Source organism: Callorhinchus milii, unplaced genomic scaffold (genome assembly GCF_018977255.1).
Source record: "Callorhinchus milii isolate IMCB2004 unplaced genomic scaffold, IMCB_Cmil_1.0 Scaffold17, whole genome shotgun sequence".
In the NCBI taxonomy this organism is placed as follows: Eukaryota; Metazoa; Chordata; class Chondrichthyes; order Chimaeriformes; family Callorhinchidae; genus Callorhinchus; species Callorhinchus milii.
This window is the reverse complement of record NW_024704758.1, coordinates 14,239,856-14,265,846: the sequence shown is the minus strand read 5'-3', so window position 1 is coordinate 14,265,846 and position 25,991 is coordinate 14,239,856. Positions and strand designations below refer to the sequence as shown.

General features: G+C 40.8%; 1 protein-coding gene across 2 annotated transcripts in view; it reads right to left on the bottom strand.

The window, feature by feature from the left end:
• The window catches only part of wt1b (WT1 transcription factor b), a 32,681-nt gene extending 7,707 nt beyond the window's left edge, over positions 1-24,974 (bottom strand). For both annotated transcript variants that reach the window (XM_007887774.2, XM_042341436.1), the window contains exons 1-4: positions 24,444-24,974; positions 10,414-10,536; positions 9,039-9,141; positions 48-150 (exon numbers count right to left, since the gene is read on the bottom strand). In XM_007887774.2, coding sequence (XP_007885965.1) covers positions 48-150; positions 9,039-9,141; positions 10,414-10,536; positions 24,444-24,858 — 744 coding nt within the window. In that variant the 5' untranslated portion in view covers positions 24,859-24,974. The remainder of the gene's footprint in view (positions 1-47; positions 151-9,038; positions 9,142-10,413; positions 10,537-24,443) is intronic.
• Between the last annotated feature and the right edge of the window lie 1,017 nt (positions 24,975-25,991).

The window sequence follows — 25,991 nt, the reverse complement described above, 5'->3', positions numbered from 1 at the left end:
GAGGGGGCGCTATATAAATGCAAGTTGTTGTGGTCTGCGTCACTCACCTGAATCCCTCTGAAAACTCCGTGCGTGTGTATTCTGTACTGTGTACTACAGCTGTACAACATGGGCGCATTGTGATTGTCGTTTTCATATGCTGCTGCGTGGCTGCAATTACAAGGCATTGATCGCTTAAGAACATGAATTCACAGGAACAAACCGAACTCAGTCATGCTCAAATTTCTCACTCATTGCAGTTTTGGGGTCAATTTTACGGTATTTCATAACGGATTTCTTAAGTACGCAATCCAAGAGGCCTGTCTCATGGGAACATCACTCCAACTCAATCTATTTTGGGAGTCGACTTCTCTCAAGTTCAGAGTAATGTAGTTCCAGTTACCAAAAAGGAGTCCTACTTGGAATTTTAATTAAGAAATGCCACAAAACTGACCCCCATCATTCATTTTAATGTTAAGGTTTATACACTGCCCCCTAACCAAATCTCAACAAATCACCATATACAGTTCAGTAGCAGCTTTACATCGGGTGGAAATTCAACAACTTGCACTTTGCCGAAGAAAGTATTATGACCTCTGGAAATCTTGGTCGGTAGCCTTTCACTGCAAGAGGGAACTGTGTGTTCTGAATTCGGGTTCCAAAGATCCCACAACACCAGCCAAAAAAAAAGGTTTATAGTGGTACTTTCTTTTGTTGACAGCAGTTATCAGCTCATTGCTTGCATTGCTGTCATAAAGGAAAAACACAAACCAATAGAAAACAGGACTTGCTTGCTTACGAGTTTAAAAGAAAGAAATTAAGCCCTCACAAGTCATCTGCAGGTTTATCAGGATAGCACATCGCATCTGTAGTTTTCCTGCTCCAGGCAATCTACAGTGACATTCACAGACACAAGCATTTGGAGCATCTACTGTCAATAACACTCTTCAGCCTCTACAATCAGATGATTGACTCACAATCATCTCTTGAGCTCAATCCCAGAGATTACAATTAAATAGAAGTTAAATGATGCAGTGTTAAGGGCCTTTATACATTATTGACATATGTAACACAATCTGTCTGGGTTTACTTTTCTTCCTTGTACCTTACACTGAAGCAAGTTTATTTATGGACAAGATGGATTGGACCATGGTAAGATTCATAAAGCAAATCAGTGCAGACATCACATCACCTCTATGGTGAAAGCTGGATTATTCTATAATTGCTGTACGTTATTTTTTATTATTTTTGATTCGTACTCCATCATTTCTGTTTTATACATGCTCACAGGTGCTCACTTGTGTTGAAGATTGATGTTTTGTGTTAACTAATTGCAGTTTATTTTGGTTTCCCAAAGTTACAGGTCTAAACTCAGCCTTCTTGACAGACCTGCAGAACTCACAAATTAAATCAGGCCGTCTTGAATCAGTAAGTACTCGCTTCGAAATAGAACAAATTCACATGCTGTTACTCTACAATACAATTAAGATTTACATAGCGCATTTCACATTAGGAGGACGTCTCAAAGCACTTTACACAGGCTCGGCGCGGGAGTAGAAGAAGGGGTTAGAAAGATGACTGAAAGCGTGGTCAAAGAGACGAGTCTTGTAGCGTGCTTTGAAAGTGGGGAGGAAACAAACAAGTCGGAGGGGCTTTAGGATGGAGCTCCAGAGAACAGAGGTAGAACGCCTGAAAGCCCGCTCATTGGGACATGAAGCAGACTGGATACTCTACTACAGAAATATTTGAAATGAAATCAAACCAATTACAAATACGTAATACTTTTTTATGAAAAAGAAAAGTGAACAGAATATTTGGGTGGATTACTGAGTGTTTGAATCTGTCTAGAATTCTGAAAACACATTGCCGAGCCTGAAAACTATTCCCTAAGATGGAAAGACTTTGGGGGAGGAGATTTCCAGCATTGGAAGTTAATGCAGTTTCACTTCAGATAAACTGACAAAAACATCACGTGACCCACAACCTGCTCTTGCTGGATTTGATCGAGTGTAGAAACGCAGAAAAATCTTTAGACCTTCAAAGTTAATTTGAATTACTCTGGCTCATGTTAGATAAGCCGGAGTCATTCAAATGAACTTCTTGAACCTTAAGAATTGTCCCTGATCAGCATGTTAACGAATTGCCAATTCACCCTTCCCCCAAAAAACCAATTCCGAGGTCTTGCATAACTCTTGCTTTCTGTTCAATCTCTACTCTTTCTGTGACACATTACTCCACATATACACCACCGACACACAGCTATCAGTTGTTACTAACCAACACATCTATTTGTCAGCCTAGATTGATTCAGTTCCGGTCCAAAACTTTGCTGACGTCAGATTTACGAGATCTCATATTCTTGACGTAAAGCAAACTAAAATTAATTTCTAATTTTTCCCCTTGGACTTGCCAAATATGATCAATCTCACCACATGTTAAATGTCATGATGAACGTATCTAGTTGTGAAACACTTGCACCAGGTTTGGCCATTACACACCCAAATCACAATCAGCAATTTCGTAAGAGGAAAAACACTACAATATTTAATAAACACTTCATCAGTCCTTCAAGTAAAACTTTTGAAGATGGATAATGCAGGCTCATGGTAACTCTTAATGGTGGTTCTGTAATGTACAGTGTAACATTTGCTCCAAGCCAGAGGAATACTTTGGCTTCAGTTCGAACTGATGTGGATATGTCTAAAAGCTAATTTTCCACACGATTCTCGTCTTGGCCAGGAGAAACCTAGAGTTCTGTTTGCCACCGATTGCATGGCTTAATCCCTGGCTTTTCTGTCAGAATGTAACTCACAAAAGATTAAACTCTTTCCAAAAAAACTTTTGTAATGTTTATGGACTCGGAGCAAGTTTAATTTATGCTGCAGTAGAGTTTAATATTGTATCATGTCCAATTTTCTCACAATTCCCCAGAGATGAACTCTTCCTTTATTTTATATCTTGGAGCTGTGTCAAGGTTGATGTGCTTCTTTCTTACCAAACAGACACAACAGTGTCTAACATTGCATTAAGGATTCTCGGGTACGAAACCAGTAGTTTTGAAAAATAGACTATTCCACTTTGGCTGACATGTGTCTGATTGGCAACTGAAGTTAATGCAGTTCAGCCATCAGTCTGTGTGTGTGTGTGTGTCGATGCGCGTGTGTATGCGTGTGTGTGTGTGTCTCTTTGTCTGATTGTGGAGAAAATACATCTTGGTGAAGGACTTCTACGTGAAACATGGTAGCTGTTCCAAAGCCAACATAGATCAAAGTCTCCTGATGGGTCAAAAGGTCCTGGGTAAAGTACTAAAGCAAAAGTTTAGTGCAACACTGAATGCAACTGATCAAAATTTGCTGAGGCTTTAACCACAGCAAATGAGCCTGGCACATGTGAGAGTAAGTCTACTGGGCCTTTGATTTATATAATAAAATAACAGGGAACTGTAAATCAGAATAAACAAAATGGATGATGGGTGGAGACAGTGAACCTTAATGTCATGCTTTACTAGCAATGGCAACACACACACAAAGACAAGTGTGTGAACTAAATTAATTGCTGCTTCCTCTGTTGTGAGAATACAATCATTTTTAGGAGTCTCAATAAAGTGCCCAATGGTAAAGGGGTCCACAGCACAAGACAACTCAGAATTCAGCATGAATTAATGCTAAGTTGGCAATCTGATTGAGAAAAGACCAGAGGTTTGGCTGACTGGGAAGAAAGCAGCAGTTGAGGCAGTATTAAACTTACCCTTTAGTGAGGCCCAAGTTTAAATGTCAGTCAGTCATAATGACTGGATATCTGACTGGGAACCTGATGCTCTGCCATTGTAACTTATTCAAACACTCTTGCTTCTAAACAAATATTCATTCATGGGATTGATGATTCGTGTTTTTTTTTATATATGGAGTGATTAATTAGAGGAATCTGCAGCGAAAGGGCAAATGTGAAATGATGAGATGCAGAAAAGTTAGACAAATGGAGCAGCTCATGAGAAATGCGAACAAAAGATGTGAGGTGCAGCAACAAAAAATACCTCCAGTTTCAACTGGTGAAATGAAAACTCCCAAGGTGGCCAGTGATGGATGACTGAGCTCTGTGTGACGTGACAGAGAGAAGAAAAATGTGACACGAGGTGTGATGAATTAAAACAGTACCTGCTATTCTCACAGCTGTGAAATCTAGCGTTTTCATTAGTTACCGCTAGCAAGTGGCTAAATTAAGCAGTTGCTAAAAGTTTCAATTTTAATTCCAGCAGGACGCTCACCACAGAGCAACAAGGCACATCCAAAAAAAAATCAGCGAGTGTTCGGCAGCCTCTATCTGACCTAGTGTATCTTTAATGATCTAAAGCTAAACAAATGCCACCTCGCATACATCAGTACCTTTAGACAGCGTTATCCATTATCGTGTCCGCGTTTCTATTATGTCCCTTCATATCTGAGCAGAAAATTATTATTAAACTCTCCTGGAGTTTTCTCCCTTCCCAGTAGTTTGGCTCGTGCTGGTCGGTGCCTTGCAATGCTTTGCAATTCCACAAATTCTTGCTGTAATGCTTTTGTAATTAATTCCTTCAGGGCCCGGATTTTTATTAGAAGTGCCAGCCCAAAACACGTACTTCAGGAGAGTTTCTCCACTCTCTCTCCTTGACATTTCATTTATAAAATTAGCTCTTATCCTCTCTCTCTCTCTCCCCCCCTCACACTCCCCAACTCACACACACACAACCTCAACTGCTTTTTGCTCTCGCTGCCTTTTCATCAACCAATCCATTTATTCATCTTGTCACCTAATTTCATCTTCCGATTATATGTACCAGTTTTTTTGGCCAATTGACCCACAGCGATTTACCAGACCACAACAGAAGACAAGTAGCCAGAACTATATGTATTAAAAAAAATCACACAAAGGCAAATGTTAACCTGAGTGAATTCTTTCTCTTCGTATTACAACCCGAAAAACAATAAAATGGTTTTGAAAGGCGACCAGATACACATTACATTGGCTCGACGAGGAATCATCTCTCATAGCTTTCCACCTTCTGTGTGGAGTTATCCCCTTTCTGCACAGTGACTCCTCCACTTAAATAAATCCGTAGGTCTGTCTGTCACTCTGTAAATCCCTCATTGAAAACACCAAGTGCTGAAGGGCTCAAATGCTATTACTTGTCTGTGATATGGCTTGAAACAAAAGACACTGATGGGTAACAAGGGGTGACGGGGATATTTATACCAGAGGTTGATTCAGCCAAACTTATTATAGTGTAACCAATGAAGTTATGCTGATTTGCGATGGAGATAAGTGGGAAACTCAGAGTTTTATACAAAAAGACATTGCATCACATCAGTATCATGAGCTAAACCATTTAAACACAAGCTGAGGGATGGCAGCTCTTTAGCTATATCCAAGAATTTATTTTCTAAATGTTCATTTTCTTAAATGAAATTTTACAGCCGTTACTGAGAAGGCTTATCAAGGGATCTGGGGCAAAAGTGGATATTTGGAGTTGAGGTACAGATTAGCCATGATCTAATAGCATGGTGGAACAAGTTTGAGGGGCTAAATGGCCTACTCCTGTTCCTATGTCCTATGTTCCTATCACACCAATGATGCAGTCCATTGTTAAGGGGCAATGCCACGATTATTTGGCCCTGTGAAATGTTCAATGTTCCCCTTATTGTACAAAGCACTGTATTCATTAGTCTGAAAAATGTAGTTTAACATGAGAAACAATAGATATTGCCCTAATTGTAAGCCTGGCCCAGATTCTGACGGTAAAGCTCTAGTCCTGAAAGTAACTTGAACTATAATATTAATGCTACCCGACAGTAACTATGCAATATATCCCAAACTCTGATCCCAATCCTAAACAGTTCATAAAATAAAGTAAGATGCAGGAGAGCTCCACACCATAGTAAAAAAAAATCACATGGAATCCTTTGAGCGAAAATAATGGTTTCTGTTATCTAGTAAAAAACACATGATTAACAATGTCTCAGACATAGACGTATGCACACTCATTTTTTCCTTGGTGCTATTTTTCCACCGGTTTTCCCAATCCAATCGGGTATCACTTTTTTTTTAAAAAAGAAAAATAAGAGTGACATAAATTCTTATTTTAATTCCCATTGTATTTCCTGCATTTGGCCACAATCCACAATAAGCATTAGGAAAACAATTTCTCTCTGCATAGGTATCCTGTGTAGAAGGTCAATCTAGCCAGCACTTAGAATGAGATGTTACATTCAAATCCACATCACAAATCATATTTATAGATTCTGTACAAGATTCTGTGTACTCTTAACCGATGTCAGCTTTCTGTCGCTATAGTACCACACACCATCCATCTTGATAAACTCCTTTCCTTCCTACATTACATCAGTACCTCCTTCCCTTGACGTAAACTTGTGCACGCATTCAAAGTATTTTGGGATTCATTTTTACTTGATAATAAACCTGTCTAAATTTCTCTCTCATTTTCACCAATAACAGGTATGCCATTAAATAAACCGAACATCCACCATATCTCCACATATTCTTCCTATATATGAAGAATGTATATGAATATTTCAAATTATAACTGTGATCAGAACTTTTCTGTGGGGGACCCATAAGTCAATGCACTTTATTATTTTTTTACTTTAAAATAAATGAAGACAGACCGGGGAGGAAATCGCCAACCAGTTAAGACAATCGAGAGGTTGAGATGACATCATGAAATGTAAAAGGAAAGCTGGAGAGAGTCATCTGGATCCTGAGATTACATTATTCCATTCAACATTGTGTACGTGTTGCTGTACACAAGGTCTGCTTGACTTGGTTGCATGTTTTCTTTCTTACCTGTTGTGCATCAAATGCAGTGTACATTTGTTACCAAGCTATTGGTGCCAACATACAAGTAAATCGAATACATATTGGGACTTGAACAATGATGAGATAGTGTCCTGCAGCAGATACTTAGGTGTTATGGCACATGTTAGTCCATGGGTTTGGCACCATTTCTGTCTGAAAAATGAATGCTGCACTTAAGATATGAAGGATTATGAATATAGATGGCAGCACATACAAGGATGGCGGTGGTGGGGTGGGGGGGATGGGTTGAAGCCAGGGAGAGGAGCAAGGAGAAGGGATGTTGGAAAAGAGTTCCACAGAGTGTTCTTAGTTCAGCTTAGAAAAGAGAGTGTTTAACAGTGGAAATTTAACAAGAGCAAAAGGGATTTTACAAAGATTGTTTCCATTTGTGTTTATGTGCTTCAGAGAGGATGGTTGCGGAGCATCTGTCCAGTCCTGTGAGTCAGTTGCTGAGCTCAGTGATAGACTGATTACTGGGCAAGAGGGCACAGATAACTTTTTCTGAGTTTATACATCAGGAATGTGATTCTCAGCAAAATATCTGAACTTTTGAGAGTTGGTCTGTCACATTGTGGTCTTACAGAGAACATTGCATTGTTTTGAATAACCACTTAATGGAAAAAGTTAATGGGGGAGGAAACTGCAAGGCAATTTACCCCCAAACAAATCTCTTCAGGCTGCTCTGTTAGTGGATTCTCTGATGTTCACCTGAACTATTTCAATGTAAAACAGCAAGTGCTTCCTATGTCCTGGTTTATATTCCTCACTCGTCCAAATTCAACTGCTCATTCACCTCATTGTTATTTACGGGTTCCTGCGGATACAGATAAGCTGGCACATTTGCTGACACAATAGTTACCTGACCTTAAAGAGCTTCCTTTTCGACCGTGCATACAGTCAACTATCACCCCCCAGCCCCCCCCCCCCCACCACCCTCCAGCTCAGTGGCATGCTCCCCCACGGTCAAGCATTCTGATGCTAACCTGCGTGAAGGGTGTTGCATAAATGTAAGTCGTAGTTGTATGAAACTCTGAGATGTTTTGATACGATAAGGCAGCATGTGAGATACAAGTACTGTATTATTATTCAGTAGTTACAAAAAGGCAATTTAATTTGCACGTTGTATTCTGCACTGCAATTTGAAGCATCTTATAAGATTGTAATGTGAAACTCCTGAGAGATCCTGACAACCACAACATGTCTGAATCTACCCACAATTCAGGACAATGAGAACAGAGAACTCTGCAAGCAATTTTTCCGTTTAATTTATTTTTGCTCTTTGCTTTTGTGGTGTAAGTTCCTGCATTTTGCACACAATACCATAATTTATTTGAGAGAGCACAGAATGAGAAAAGGCCTTTTGGCGTTCCAAACCCACTCCTTCCACAGGTCATGTACAGTTTACCTTCTAATGACCTCCACCACCTATCTATTCTCCTGAGGGAAAGGTTTATATAACTATCCCCTGATCGCCAATCAAGTGAACACCACAATGTGTATCCATTCCCACTTCTACATTACTGAACCTTGGCCCTTTTCCCTCCACAAAGCAAAGATATCTGCTATAATGTGCTTCAAGACTTGTTCTAACACCAGGACATAGTCAGCTTTCAAACCAGTGTTATCTGTGAACTTATTGCAAGAAAGCTCAGACAATGATATAAGTACACGGGATGAAAAACATCTGGTTGACTCTATCAGTTGCCTTCCTCACTGTCCTGAAGCCAGGAAGTAAATAGGAGCGCAGTTTGAAGAAATACTGGAAAGCAGTTTAAGCAGTTGCCTATATTCACTGTGAAAACTCGTACACGTACAACTTACAATTAATGTGTTGCCATTTTAAACAAAGAACTCATTCTAAAAATAACCTTGAAAGAGCTACTCAATTAAATATGCACTACACAAAACACACAGCCACTCCACTTTACAGTATATTCTGTGAAGCGCTTTGAGACGTCTCGATAACATGATAAGGCGCTGTATCAAATGCAAGGATTATATTTTTTATTATTATTATAAATACCTTCAACTAAACGGTAGGAGAATAATGTGAAGAGGGAGTGGGGTGGGTGGCGGGTGGGACGGGGGGGGAAATGCGGGAGACATCTTTGAACTCCTGGTTCGAGTCTGACAAAACCAGATAATTTGCCAGTGCTTCTTGTCAAGACAAGTGGTGGATGTTGATCATTGTGTGGTGCGGAGGCTAGTACCTGTTGTATGGAGACCTTAGCAGCAGGGCTTGGCTCCCAGCACAGCTGTCTGTGGGGGTGTGGCAGCCGTACACTGGAGGAGGGACTCCATATTGCTGATCTCCTGTGGTTTAAATGACACACGAAACATTACTCACAGACTTGCTATTCAGTAGAAAGTGAGCTGCTGTGGAAGGATTTAATCTACAGAATTAAACTCAGGCCCAGATCATATGTCAAGGCTCTTAACTTGGTTAGATTTCTAGCACAGACATACGATTTTGTTTCTTTATAAAAAAAATTACACTGTGACCCAGACTTGCTGACACGCAGAAGGTATCACAAGGCTAGAAGTGTTCAAAGTGGTTTCAAAAGAATGGCAGCAATGAATATAGCCACAGCCAACAAGAACCAAACCCCTTTAATAAGATTATAATTACTGATAATTACTTATAATTATTGATACGAGACACACTGATTGGAAGGGAGTTTTAAGGAATAAACAAATAAAATAAATGTGAATAGTTATACTGCATAATTCAGTCTTGCTTCTATAGAGAATTTCGCCCACAAAATATTCAATCAATTCACTTTACAGTGAATCCTAGGGAGTGTTTTGAGATGCCTCAATGACGTGATAAGAAGCTATATCAAATGCAAGGAATGTTTTTATTATTCCTATTATTAGGATTCAATGGGCCCCAGTCACCTGCATTGTCCACATGCGAACCTCGATAGTGAATGCTGGCAAGCTGGGATGCTGGATGGCAGGGGAGGGGCAGGGAGCTAAAATGAACAAGCACAGGTTTCTCCTGATTTGGTCGCTAGGATTTTTTCCGAGTCCTAATACCTAAGCGGTTACTCAAATATGGAAAACCTGTTGCACTGATTCCTGGCAGCTGTAAATCTGAAGCTGTTTCCCAGGTCCACGTATCTTCATATTTCACTCTATCGTTTGCTGATGCTTTGACCAGCTGCAAACAATGAAACTGTTGCGCAAGAAATTTCTTTCTTAACCCACAACTTGTTTAAATCAACTGGCGGAGCTATTTATGTTGTCCCACCTGCTCGGCTACTGGGAGTCCTCAAATCGACTTGGGAATTCAGTTAGCTATGAGTAACGGGAAAACGCAAAAGAAGATTTTTATTTCGTATCTCTAAATGACTTATAATAGTTTTATCTAATTTCAACAACATTTCTCTTCCCTTCACTTCAAATGTGTGTTAAATATCTCCCAACTCCCTCCTTCTCCCCTTCTGAAATACTACCCATGAAGTAGAGTATTTCACCTGTCTGTGGAAAAGTGAGGAAAGGAGAAGGGAAATATGGGACAGAGATAATTTTTTTTGTTAAGGATCAGTAACATTGGTGTTGTGTGGAATAGAAAGGCATTACCTATGCTGTTCTGCTGGTTGATGGGGTCTTCATGTTTGAAGGGATGGTTTGAGAACTGAGGGGCGTGATGTGTGGAAGGGTGACTGTAACTTGGTGTACCATCGAAAGCCACCGCACCGTAACCTGCAAACAGGGAAGAACAAAACAAAATGGGTCAAATCAGAGGACACATTAGTCAAAGATGACAAGATTAACCCAAAACACCACGTGTTCCTTTTGATCTGAAATTTTCTTTCAGATTTTTCAGCAGACTACTGAAGTCCTGTGTGCTGTTTGGTAAGGAGTTACACCCCAGTTATATTTGATATTTTGCACAGAAAAATCAATGCAAACTGCACTTTTAGGAGCTGTGTATCCCAATTCAAAGTTTGAGGCTATGTAAAAATGGTCATAGTTTTTTAACAACAATGACAACGACAAGTTGCATTTATATAGTGGCCTTATATAGTGGGGCAGTGCCCTAACCAATCTAGTGTCTCAATCAATTTTTCACCCCAGCGCACTGTTAACAGAATCACCAAAGTGTTTTCATACAAAGCAAGGGCTAAAGGTGGTGGGTAGACTTAGCTGAATAGTGTCAGATATTTTTATCTGTGCTAAAACTGGAAGCCAGATCTGGCCCATATCCTGTATAACGAGGAAAACCAAGTACCAAACCAAGCCCTGTAGAGATTTGTTGACGGAAGTAGTAGGAGTGGGCAGACACAGATGTGGTGGGAAGACAAACACTTGAGGAATTGGGAGTAACAATTGGCAAGATTTCCTTTTTGGCTTGAGGTGCCTGGGAGACATTAATGTTTTATGGCAGATTTGACATCTCCATAAGAAATAACTTACGATAATGATTGAGGCGAGCAAAAGTATTTTAAACATTATATGGCATCAGGGAGGAAAGAAGATTGGAATAAAAGAAAGTAAAAAGAAAAACTACAGCTGCTGAAGCAAAACATTACAGAGGGGTGTAGTGAAGAAAACTGAGAACAAATTTTTGAATAAATCAAAAGGAACAGCAAAATATTTCCAATATATCTATTGCAAGAAAACAGATCAAGTTTCTGTGATAAAACAGTAAACAGACTAACTTTGCGGTAGAATATCAGTGCACGGCTGAAATTTCCAATGTCACATTTCAACCTGAATTACAAAGAAGTTACAGAAATACACCAACATTTTTCCATTTCTAGTTCCTGCAATCATACTTTCTGGCACCCCCAAGGACACATGGCAAGTAGAAACGTGCAATAAAAGTATTATTTGGAAACTGACATCAAAGTAGCCAAATCCAGAAGATGGCTACCTTGAACTTTCATGGAACTGAAAGACATGGGGTGTTTTGGTAACAATCTTCCATCATTGATCAGGAAGAATAGAGATAAGAGATAACTATTAAAGTAGCCCAACTCTACTGTTCAAGAAAATCTTACTTTCAAGCCAATTTATAAAATAAAATCTGAGATTTCAGGGATTCTTTTGATTGTTAAGCAGGTACACAGTATGCATATCTGGTGTGCCAATGAGCCATACTAATCCAGGTCTGATCTAGGCTTCATCCTTAACTCTAGAATAAAACATGGCGGTACATTGATAGAGCACTGTAGCCCCACTAGCTAGTGATCTGCATTCCTTTCCCTCCTATTGGAATGTGATATGTCCCTCTATATTAAACTAGCCCACTGACATTTACTGTGTGAGGCTCACATAAGGAGAAAGACTTATGAAAAAGTTTATTGATGAAGTACAGGAAGGTTGCCAACACCATACCCCACCATAAATCACCATCTTCAGGAAAGGAAGGAAAAAAAACACACAGTTCAAAAGGGGAAAATATTGTGCATCTAATAATAAATTATGACAATGCCAATGTGAATTCAAACAGGGAAAACCGTGCCTTATTAGGTTTTCTTGAGGTTATCACACTAATAATGTAGGAAATGTTTTTGCAGAAAGTAGTTACAGATGAAAGTGAAGTTGAATAACAAGCTGGGTAGCAAACTGGCCAGAAAATAGAAAAAGCAAAGAGTGATTTCAAATAGACATTTTCACATAAGGTGACTTTCATCAAATCAATCCTCACTTAGTTGTTTTCCTAATCTGTGTGAGTAACCTTGATAAAATTATACACCGGATATCTGGTCTTGCCCATCATAAAAACTATGTGAAAAGTCAGAATCCTTTGCCTGAGTTGCTATTACAAAGGACCCAGAATATCTTGAATGGACTGGCGAGTGGGCATTAATGGAGAAATGTGACGTAAACATGTTGCAGCTGTAAATCTAAAGCCTTTTTAATATACAGTAAAACGCACATGAGTCTGATCTGTATAAATCATATAATCGCCTAAGTCATATATCTGCCCAAGTCCCATGGAATTTCCTATGACATATAAAGTTTCACATAACTCATACTTTTGCAAAAGTCATATTAAATGTATGGTCCCCAATGATACGACTTAATACAATCTTAGCAACACACAAACAAAAATAAAAATAACCTTGTAAAAAAGCTTCCATCCCAAAAATGTTTTAGTGTTCAGGTCAGCTGTTATTTTCCTAGCTCATAATCCTAATTTGGCTTCCCTCCTTTTTCTTGCCAATGTTTCTCTACCATTTTTTCTCCCAATCATTTCCTCTCTTGAAGGCAAAATGACTACTTGCTGGGATAATATTGCACAGGCAACTGTCAGCATTCATTAACTTGCCAAAGTGGCCATTATTCACGTATAATCCTTGACAACAACTCTCAGCAGGCTATTAAACCACAGTGTGCATCACATCCAAGCCCAATGTTATCCTTTACTTGACATCCACACATGCAGTTTCCCAACAGGGATTGTTAGATCATGATCAGAGGCATTTTTCCTTCTCTGTGGTGATCAAGTACAATGCTCCTATTGCCCCAATCGTGATCAGCAAACTCAACAATTAAACCTGCCTGGTCTGAATGCTTCAACTATTCACTGGATAAGGTTTCAATTGATGTTTGTCTTCCTTTTTGTGCAACGACACTCCCTTTAGTTATCTTTGTCATGGTTCTTGGTTCTTGTCTCACTCTCTGATCATTTTAACAAAGCTTGACCTTGGCAACAGAACACAAGAACTAAAATGGAAATACTTGGTGACAACATGGAAGATAAAACCTAAAAACACAACTACAACTTCAACAGAATAGAATAGAGGAAGTCGAATAATATCAATCGTGGCTCTATTAGAGGGTATAAACTACAGAGTGAAATTCAGTGGAAGTACAACAGAATATGAACATGAATTGGCAAAACTATACCAACCGAAATGAGAACAGAGTGAGAAATGAGTCGTTAATGCTGCTCGATTCCAGATCATAAGTTACCTGTTAAGACTGCATAACAATAATTCAAGGTGACATGAGACCTAATATAATTTGTAATACATATTAATATAGTGTTGATTTAGAATGTGTTTATAGAGACCATAAGCACTAATCGCTCACTTTATTGTGTTTTGACTTGTTCAGCTCTTTGTGTCATGACCTTGTGTTCCTGTTCTACAACAACCTTTTACATGTCAGGACTCCAATAGATCTGTACATACACAATCAATGCATATATAAAACAATGCCAGTTTGAGAATACACTACGGACCAGCAGTCTTTGGTTCTTGATGAACTTGTAAAGAATAGTTATACTAATTGAACACTACTGTTCGCAGGTGTTATGAGAAGTACTCAGTTATGTAATATATACAGTGATGCTGCATTGAAATGGTTAAACTGAATAGAAGCTGACACTCACTGAAAGCTCCTGCACAGCAATCAGTAATACACATAGATTGTTTCAATCTTTGCTTAAAACAGTGATTGTACACTCCAAGCAGCTAATAATATACAACAATAACAACTTGCATTTATATAGCGTCCTTCAAGTGAGGTAGGGGGGTTGACAGTGGCGGAGTCTGATACCGAGACAGGGGGATAGGGAGGGGGGAGGTGACCGTAAGCACGATCAAAAAGGAAGGTCTTCAGGCAGGATTTAAAAGTAAATGCATTTGTTCCTTTGCGGAGAAATTTACCAGGATTTATTCATGACCTTGAAAGCCTGCATTAAGAGGAGTGGAGATGGATAAAGTTTTGTTCTTCTGAAGAAAAAGTGATGAGCACCCAAAACAGATATTTTAATTAATGAAGGTTCTTGACAAATTGAAGATAGCAAAGCTGGGGGGAAAAGTAGAAGCTGTGAAAAGGAGGATGAGGAGGGATGATCTTCCAAATGTGGCATGGAGGTTGCTGGGGACAGTAAGAAAAAAATTAACATTCAAAACTAGTTCCATGGTAAAAATGATTGGAAATTACTGGAAACCATAGTATAGAGTATAAATTGGTCATTTTTAATCCATGACTGTTTGTGGGACACTGCTGTGTGCAATTGGCTGCTGCGTTTCACCCACAAATATACGGTCAATTCACTTTACAGTATATTCTGTGAAGCGCTTTGAGACGTCTAGAAGACGTGAAAAGTGTTATATCAAATGCAAGGATTATTATTATTATTAGCAACACTGGATTGCAAATGGCTGGGTAGATTTGTTGTGCCTATATATTGCAGCCAGAAATCTGCACAATATTCCAAAGAGTGAGATGATGAAAAGATGTTTAATCTCCTTGTAATTTTTTTCACAAGTTATTTAGAAATCTTTAAATTTCTGAAATAAGTTAAAAACGATTGTCAATTGTAGTTTTGACTTCCGTATTCACTCTTAAATTTTAATACCACTTTCCTGTAAGAAGGGTTTGTTTTTAACTCTTAATTAAGCCTTTTGTAGATTAACTTGAAAATAAAGCCTCAAATGTTCTCGACTTCCTTGATGAATGACAGGCATTTCATTTTCTGTACTATATGTTTCTTCTAGGATGAGCCTATTACTTTGACAAAACTAAATGGTTCCTGTGATTTTGAGGTCTAATTTGGGGTATTTCTTAACGGAATTCCTTATTAAAGAAAACTAAATTGTGTGAAGGTAAAGTGTCCTTGCAGTACGACATGCCTGGTCTCCAGGAAGCAATCTGCTAACCGACGGCTGGGGATTCTAATATGTTGATAATAATAATAATATTAATAATAATCCTTGCATTTAATATAGCGCCTTTTAACATCGTTGAGACATCCCAAAGCACTTCACAGAATATATTTTAAAATGGATTGACTGTGTATTTTGTTGGCAACCGACATTTCCTTATTAAAGAATCCCAATAATATCACAAATTAAAAACCGATTCACCAGGAAACAGGGGGGTAAAATCTGCAAATGGTGGATAATTTAACACTGACATTTTGTTCAACACACACACACTGGTATTATATTATCCAACACCTGCATGTGCTATCTACATGAGGGGGAGATGTTCTGTGTATTTTACTTTTCTTCCAAGATCACAAATAAAAAATTGAAAAGCATGTATTTTAACAGTGAATACAATGGCGCATTACTCAATTTGGACCTTTCTATTACTCATGTCTGGTATAATAATAATAATAATCTTTTGTGTGAGATATATATATATATCGAGTACATGAGAAATTTCACATGGGTCTAGATTTACTCTACTAGCGTCTAAAATATGGCAAATGGTGAAGTTCACTCTCAACTTTCTGGTTCTTACAGTAACTTGGAGAAAGCGTGCTTCAAAATCAAGATTGTCTTTTATTTGGTCATCTTATGGAAGAATTTTCCAAATTCTGGACGCTCTGAAATGCCAAGGAAAGAGAGAGTAAAGCGAAACCCCGGGTGGAATTTCAACCCCAATGTTGAGATTTTGGGGTTCATTTGGGGTTCAACTTCGATCCAATTGAATTTTGATGACTTTTCAATTGGATCGAATTGAAATGAAACGGCTGAAGCAGCTCAAACCAAACAGTTCACACGCCTGGACAGAAACCTTTAAACCCGAATCCAGAAATATATGGATCATAACAAGAATCATGTTACTTTGGGTGCGTCGTAAATATGGACGAGTAAAATGTTCTTAACATTATTAATGTTGGTTACTCGTATTGAAACCCCCCCCCCCCCCCAAAATAATAATAATAATAATAATGGAAAGAACGTCCGTTTTGTTTTCGCTTAATTATTCCCTGGGATCCGCTTTCGATTTAATTAGTTGCTAAAATGCGCGAAGGGTTATTAGGTTTAGAAAAATAATATTGCAACTGTTCTGTTCCAAGACACACACACACATACACACACACACACACACAGACAGAGACACAGACACACACACACAGACAGAGACACAGACACACACACACACAGACACACAGACACAGAGACACACACACAGACACACACATTCCCTTTATCCATTCCCGTTGCACCAAAGTCGACGCACAGACACCAACACTGTGACACAGAACATGTTACAGTCGAACCCTATTCGGGTCACAGAGGGACACAGAGTCCGGTACCTCTCTATTTCGCTCTCTCTGCAACTATTTCGAAACGTGTAATTTAAGTAAACTCAAACGGATCTTATGTACAGGAATAACAGATCAAACAGAGATCATTGCAGCAATTTCACTGAACCGATACGAGTTTATTTTCAGCATCTTGTAAAACCTTTGGTGACGGTTAATAATAACGGGACGGTTTGGCTGCGTGTGAGGCTGTGATAAATAAACCGGAATCTTAAACAGCGCCAACACAGATCACACAAAGAACATATTGGCATCTCAAGGGCAGAGCTGTTATTTCGGGCGATTGCAATTGTAACGCACTTCAGGTGACCATATAGTGTTGACAATACACCTTTTGAAATGACTGATCAACACTCTCTTTCGTATAGGGGCGCAAACTGGAGGTTTTCTTCCACCCCCCCGATGTTTGAGAGGCAATATCTCTTTTTTCCCCCCCCACCCCCCCCGGTAACAAATAAAGGTTAAATCGTTCGAAGCTTTCGATTCCATAATTTCATCCGCTGCGCAAAAAAAACAAATAACCTCAGAAAGTGAGGCGTGAAGGTGTGAATGTCACACCCACAAAAAGCTTCGCAAGATAAAATTAGTCAACAGGCAATTCACTGTACAGTGCCTTCTGTGAAGCGCTTTGAGATCGATAAGGCGCTGTTATCAAACGCAAAGATTATTATCATTATTATTATTGTTATTATGATTCAGTGACATCGGGATATTTTCGAACACGTCCACAAGTGCGGAAAAAAAACGTGAGCCAATCCCATCTTCGGGAACGTCTGATCAGCGACGATTTGCAAATATTAGGTTATGTTTTTAATGCCTATTCAACAACACAAAATCACCTCCAGACAACTGACATGTCATACCTGGAGCACTCCCCCTTGTCAGGGTCACACCACAGCGCATGAGGTGCCCAGAATCATCCGTTGTGTATTGGAATATAAATCAATCGATTTTACAATTTCGCAGACTTTGCAAAGTCATCGAAATATTGTGTGTGTGTGTGTGTGTGGGGGGGGGGGGGGGGGGTGGAGGTTGTTTTTTTAAAAAAACACACACAAGTAAATTGATGGTTTGGAGTTATGGTATACGTTAAAATACCCACGTGGGACATTGTGACAGTAAAGATTGGTAACGTCAAGTATTTTTCACGTTGTGTCATTTAGTGAATGGAAATCAATAAACCTCACTTGCAGAGTGCGACATCGCGATTGAGACGGTAAAGTTTATTACCCCTCCCCCCCCCCCCCCCAAAATCAGTTGCATCCCCCCCAAAAACATAGTACACCTACACACTCCTCTGGGTCTGTGAAACTGAATTGGAACAAAATATAAAGGGGTGGGGGGGAGAGAGAGAGAGAGAGAGAGAGAGAGAAAAGACTTCGAACCTGAATTAAGCAAGCATAATTTACAACAGGAACATTTGGCTTGTATTGTTTGGATAGTAATGTAGTGGGTGAATGGGGGGAGGGTGTGGGGGGGGGGAGCTGGTGTAGTTTGTCATTATAGTAATATTAATTTCACCAAAGACAGCAAAAACATCTGCCTTTGCCCGGATTCTTGCTCCCAGTTCCCATTACAAGCTGTTCTGTATCATTTGCTAACTCGTTAACGAAACGACAACAACACTGATGGGGCTGAATGAAACAGAGCACATATACACACACACACACACACATCTTCCAACTCACCACAGCCCCTGTAAGTCAAAATTAAAATCGCCCTCCCTCCCTCCCACTATACACAAGCAAATTGGTTTCTGGTCAAAATAAATAAATAAACACAGGTTAAGTGCGAGTCCCAAACAAGTGACAGAAAAAGCATTTGACCTCACAACAATTGCCCGCAGTAAATCACCCTCCTTTTCAACGCCAACTTTCAATTAGAATGAACTGCTTTAACAGGTACTGAACCCGGGCTCCCCGATTTAATTAAAAAGTCATCATTTCTTCAACCATCCGTTTGGCTACTAACGAACTCACTTGGGATTGCGCTTCACTCCTGTGTTCAGCAACAAGTCAATAAATACCCCGAACTGATTTTTTTGTTGTTGTTGCTGTTGTTGCAAAAAAAAACCAACTCCATTTCCTACAAAAACAGCTACATTATCTCTCTACATTTCCAGCTTATTAAACACCACTTTTTCCCCTTCTTTCTTTCTCTCTCTCTTCTCTCTCTCGGCAAGAAGTTAACGGGTTTTTTTTTTTGGGGGGGGGGGAGAGGGGAATAAAAAAGGTTCCACACCTGGGTCGAAGCAGGGATGAAAGCAGTGACACACTTCACCAGTCAATTATAAACCCATCAAACCATGTTTACACGGTGCACAGTTGCAGAATAAAACCTCTGTCTACACGGTCGTGTAATGTCGGTGTTGCTGGTTTTTTTTGGTTAACTTGACACACATTTATGTGATTGTCCCGAACAGAATGAGTTATTTTCCCCCAAATCTTTCCAGTAGTTTCACTATTTCTGCTAATGACGTGATAACACGTTGCTGCAAAAGCATCTAATTCCCCCATAACATACAATAACATAATATAACATAACACTGAACGAGCTCAGTTCCTCGGCGGGACATCGTTGCCTGGAAAGACTACTTTACTGAGATTTTTACTGCCAGATTTTTTTAACGTCAGTTCTGTCAAGGTTCTCTGTTTATTTTTTTTTCTTTCCTTCAATCCTAACAAGTGCTTTGGTACCATTCACATCTCTTAACGTCTCAAAATAGTCTCCACATCCCGTCCACCATTACAAAATATACTGCAAAATATACTGACGATAAGATGAATAACTCCAAGGCAATGCATTGCAAAGAAAATTCGATTTCTCATATAATACGACATAAGATGCGGGTGAATATGGAGGTAAGATCCCAGAATTGAACGGAAAACATGCTTCTTAAATGCAGGGAATGGATTATTCCGTCTTTTCCAAATGTGCAACAATACAGGTTACACGAAATATGGATAAAGTAAAATAATGCACAATAATGCATACTTTCTCGGCGTTTCTCTGCACTTCGATCGACGAGGGACTTGGGGTTTCGCATTTTTTTTAATCGAGTAAGACGTATAAGATGGAAATAAACATCGAAGCCAATGGTTTGACTCTTTCAGAGCAATGGACAGTATAAATAGGGCCAATGTGTGAGATTGTGAGACCTCTGGTGTGTTATCAGCCGATCAAACCAAAAGGCGCCATCCTTACTTTACTGACTATTGTACAATAAACCTGTGGGCACTTCAGGGGACGGGAAATTGTGTATTTATCCCGCAAAACAATTGCCCTCATTTGCCTGAGCAGCTTCGGAATAGTCGATTCTGATGTTATTATTATTCGATTATCAACGACCCCATCTTTCGGGGAAATCTTTGGGTCTCCCTAAGCCCCGAATTGGACGCTCAGAAGTCGAGGCTTTTTAGTCAAAGCAAATTGGTCACTGAGCGACCCCGGGGTGTAGGTGTTATAGACCCGTCTCTTAGCCACACGGGTTTTAAAATAAATTACGCATCCATTTGGGAATTCGGTTACCAGACTCCAGGAGTTGAATGTTTGTGAATTAGCCCCGACTCCACAATACAAATGATACCGTCAGCCTGAATCGAAGGTATTGTGTTATTAATAGCTTTGTTCATTTGCAGTGTGAAGGTAAACATATAGTATACACGACACACACATATATATATGTATATATAGTTTACATGTTCTACATATATATGTGTGTGTATAAGAATATACGCGTGAGTATATATACACAACATATATATATAGAACATATATATATTATACACGATTGGAGGACATCAATTTTAGTTAACAAAGGAGCAAATGGGGAGGTTAGAAGAATATTTTTTCCAGCCACACAGTAGTTAGGATATGGAGGGGTGGGTGAATCAGATCCATATTAAAGGAGAGCTGGATAAATGTCTTAAGAAGCAGTCAACTACAACTACAGGGGTATGGGGGGGTGGGTGGGGGTGGAAAGGGCAGATAAATGGGACTGAAAGGCTTGCTTTTAAAAGAGCCAACACAGACACGGCCAATTGGGCTTCTTCTGTGCTGTACATTTCTATGGTTCTATCTATGCACAGGGTGACCAAAAAGTCTTATATTTTCAGCTACCCTATTAACCTAAAAAAAATCACCATTTCTTTAAGACGTGTGTGACATTGTAATGGTATCACGAGTTTTTAGTCATCCTGTACTATAATATATATATATACATAGATATATAACATCCATAATATATATATATATGAAGAGAATGCGTCACTTATGTTCGAAGGTTGTACGTATCTCCTTGTAATGAACCAGACACCTGAATAGACAGCAAACCTTTGTCCGTTGGGTGTCTGTGAAAGATTGTATTAATCTCGCTTTGCAGTTCAGCAACAATCGTTGGCATTCCTGCGTGGGGTGTGCGGTGCGGTGCGGTGCGGTGCGGTGAGCAGTGCCGTGCAGTAGGGAAACAGCAGTGGCGCTTCTCTTGTGGAAGCGATAATAATACCAACAGCCGGTGGCTGACCTTCGAGCAAGTTTGTTGGAAGCAGTGGAGGTGCTGTTTGGCCGCATGTGTTCCCTCCATTTGCCTGACCCACAGCTCTGGAATGTGATAACGCCCTTTCAGTTCTGAGGCAAATCATTTTGATAGATAGATAGCAAGGTCTCTTTTAATTAGGGGCTTATCGGCATGTCAAATAGGAATTGATTAAAATGGGGGTGGGGGGGGGGGGTGAAAACCATTGGAAACCTGCACATCTGGGCACATTCTTGTGAGGGTGGTGGTTGGGGGGGGGGGGGGGGGGGACAGGGACACAGCTGTATGTCAGTACTGTACAGAGATGTCCGGTTCTGAAGGGCTTTTTTTTTTGCTGGACTTGGCATCAAATAATCCTTGATCCAAGGCAGCGCCTTTCCCACGGTCAGAAAAACTGGTCAAACTTCAAAACTACAGTCTGGGGGTGCTTCTTTTTTTAAAAAAAAATACCAATAACACTCCAATAACCCCTGGGCTATTCTGCACGACATTGTAAAGGCCATACAACTCGCCACGAATTACTGTGATTAACATGCAACCGGTCAGAGTGATAGAAGTGATATCAGGAAGCAGTAAAGTTAACAGTCACCGACCATTCAAACGTGTGGAAGATTACTTATTTATTAACGTGGTCTTTTTTTCCGAATAATAAAAGGCTAACAGCAGTTTAGTCAATGAACTCGCATGATTTATGGAAACGACTGTTGGCTTACAGGGGCGGGTGCAGGTGCAGTTCAAGTGGACACGATTTTATCGTCCAAAAATACCCCAACTATCATTTCACCTGATCGCTACATTTAAGGTTTATCGCACCACATTGACTGACATTCATCTCGACTTGTACCGCTGCATAAAAAAGGGATGGGGAGGTGGGGGGGGGGGGGGAGCTTTTGGGGTTAGTTATCTCCAAACAAGATTATGTGTTGAAAACTAACTTTTTAGTTAAGGAGAGAGAGAGAGAGAGAGAGAGAGGGAGAGAGAGAAAGAAAGGGCTGATTCGTGGCGTGAAACACTTTTTTTACATTTACCAAACGTCTGTGAAATTGCAAGAAAAAGAAAAGTATTGTCTGCAAACGTTAATCTGCGGTGTATATCAAATTAAACCAAATAAGCAAATTCGCGCTCGAATCCCCGAGCAGAAATGAGTGCTTACGAACCAGGGGAATTATAACAATCTCCAACAGATGTAGAAATCCATCGCTCCATTTTGAACCTCATACATTTTCTTGAATTCCTAGTGTTTCTATGACTAACTTGACGCATAACAGCCCCGTCTGTATTGGAGCAAATCCTCCCGCTTTTTCTTTTTCAGTGGCAAACCCTCACACCTGTTAGAAATAATCCTACACACACGCCCTGGTGGGGCACTTTTGCCTAAAATTAATAATTATTTGGCTGTGGACCGCTGGGGTTTCGAGAGCATAAATTTCATCTAAATAATCATTCAGCTGATTCATGTCAGTCTTGTTCCATTTCACGCACCGACCTTCAGCGATTCAAAGCAAAGTGGATTTCACAGATGTACAGTATAACGCATTTCTCTCTCTCTCTCTCAATCGATTCAGTTTCCTGCACTGTATCTGTTATACACAATAGTTACTTCAGTACATAATCGGGTGAGATAACGCCGCATTTTTCAAGACGTTTGACCGAAATTTTCAGTTAGTTTTCTTCCTGTTCTCAATTATTTCCACTTCTCTCCTTTATTGTTTGGTACTGGACACAGGGCCATGTAACCTGGCGCTGCTCGTTTCCACATAACGCATAACTGGTCCTTAAAACACAAACGAAGCAGGTCATTAAACTTCAGATATGACTGTTACTGTGTGACTACACGGAAACTGCCGGCAAAACTGTGCCCTTCACACCAAACGTGGCAAGAACCAGGTGTCCGAAGACTCGGTTATTATTTCTGTGCTAATTTCACGTGAAATGAATGCACATTGAAACGAACATTTAGACACCCGTTTGTACATTCTTTAGGCGTTTATTTTAAAAATTAATATGGAACTTTGTAACAAATGTGCTTTTTGTATTCCATCCCCACCCACCCCCATCCCCACCCCCCAACCACCCACACACGATTTTGCATTGTAAAGTGAAACATCCTTAAACCACATCGAACAAGGATTGATGCACAGAGAGAAAGAGTGATTTATTATAATGATATTCGCCTTGTTAAAAAATAGAACATGTAACCCGGGCTATGAAATCAAGCTGAACAGTTACTAAATCGGAATTCAATCTGGGAAACCCAATGATTATCACATCTCTTAACTTAGGGTGACAAAGTAAAATTAAATGCATTTTATTTATATTATTCCCCCTTCACCCCTTCCCCCCCAAAAAAAAACAATATTGGAATACAGGACTATATGTATGGTCGGAAATGTCAATTGTAAACACGTTTTTCTTCTCAAAACATTGTCCTTTTCTCTCTCCTGAATCTCGGATTCAGATTTTTGGGGTTAGGTTCAAACACGGCTTTAACCATTTACACTTCTGTCATGTAAGTGGGGTGTAAGAGTGACTCTCCCTGAGTGTGAGTATTTTTTGTTGGTGTGTGTGTGTGTGTGTGTGAATACACTCAGTCGGAATAACTCCCCCCCCCCCCCCCCCTCCAAAAAAAAATATATATTGTGTTTGAAATCAAATTGTGGATATGTTAAGGCTCCCTTTACACTTCAGAAGACAAGTCACAAACACCAGTCACTGCTCGGTGTGTGAGATCAGCCCAGGAATAAACACACAGGACATTTATTTCATGCACAGTCTCAGGCAATGAATGCTGTTATCCTCCCAACTCCTGTATCACAGACTCTGCTTTAAAAAGACTCAGGTCCACTCATGATTTACAGTCTACAACACACAGCCCGGCGATGGGGGGGAATGATAACACGATGCAATGATACAATGCGACCTTTATTGATACCATAGAGTTGTGACCCCTTCTCTCTCTCTCTGTCTCTCTCTCTGTCTCTCTCTCTCTGTCTCTCTGTCTGACCCCCTGTCTGTGACCCCCTGTCTGTGACCCCCTGTCTGTGACCCCCTTACCGTGGTTCCTGGCTGGGGGCTGGGTGTCCATGCAGTGGTTGAGGTAGGCGTTGTTGCTGAACATCCTCGCCTGGCTGGGAGGCGCCTGGGTCGGCGGGGGAGCCCCGAAGGCACCGTAGCGACAAGCCCCGGCCGTGCCCGTGAACTGGCCGGAGAAGTGGACGGTGAAGGCGCTCAGACAGTGGTCATCGTGCGGTTCGGCCACGGCGCCGGCGGCGGAGGCGCTCCAGGTGGGCTCCTGTTTGATGAAGGACGGGTGTCCCATCGGGGCGCTGTAGGCGGCTCCCGGGTGGAAGTCAAGCACCGGAGCCCACTGAGGGGCACTGCCCACCGGCATACTGCAGCTCCCGCTCCCCGGGCTCAGCGTGGACACCGCCGGCAGCAAAGCGTTCAGATCTCGCACGTCAGAACCCATTTGAATTTCCTCCTCCAACACCAACACCAACCGCTGTCCACCCACTAACCCGAGAGTTTATTTACTTACTCTCTCTCTCTCTCTCTGATCAGTCAGATTTCCCCTCTCCCCCTCCCTCCCTCCCTCCCTCCCTCCCTCTCTCTCTCTCCCTATCCCTCTCTCCCCCTCTCCCTCTCCCTCTCTCCCCCCTCTCCCTCTCCCTCCCTCTCTTCCTCTCCCTCTCCCCCTCCCTCTCCCTCCCTCTCTTCCTCTCCCTCTCCCTCCCTCCCTCCCTCTCTCTCCCTCTCCCTCCCTCTCTCCCTCTCCCTTTCTCCCTCTCTCCCTCTCTCCCTCTCCCTCTCTCCCTGCGCCCTTCCCTCCTTCAGGAAAAAACAAAAAAAGAGAAAAAAGTTAATTCCTAGAGCTGTCGAGTTGTTGAATCCCACGTTACAGCCCAAGTTGTCTGTCTCTCTGTCTGTCTCTCTGTCTGTCTGTCTGTCTCTATCTCTTCTCTGTTGGGTGGAAGTTCCAAGTTGCCCACAAGGTGCAGAAGTCTGAAGGAGGGTTTTCTGTTCGAGATTGTCAGTAAATGTGTCGGGAAAGCGGTGCTGGATGTCGGTCGGTGCAGAAAGAGCTGGAATCACTTTGCCACATGTGGCTGAATTGTATTGCATTGGGATTGGAGCCTTCAAACCTCAAATACAAGCCCCAGCTTCCAGGGGAGGAGTCTCACTCACTCCTTCACTCCTTCATTCACTCACTCACTCGCTCGCTCACTCCTTCACTCGCTCACTCACTCACTCACTCACTCGCTCACTCATTCACCCACTCAGCCTTTTTTTTTATTTGCCTCCTTTTGCTTTCATGAATCAACGCATTGCTGGTGCCTGTGGTTTAAATGGTTGACCAGTGGGCGAAAGAACACAAAACGGGGGTGGGTGAGTTTGGGTTGGGGGGTGCGGGTAATTCATCCCTCCTCTCCTCCTCTCCCCCTTTCCAAGACCAGAACGATACTGTCTGTCATTTAATACAAGAAAAAGCGTGTGTGTATGTGTGTGTGTGTGTGTGTGAGTGCTGTATTATCTCTCTCTCACCAAACATCCCCCTATATTGACTGAAGAGGTTGTTACTCTGCCAATAAGTGGAGTATCCTA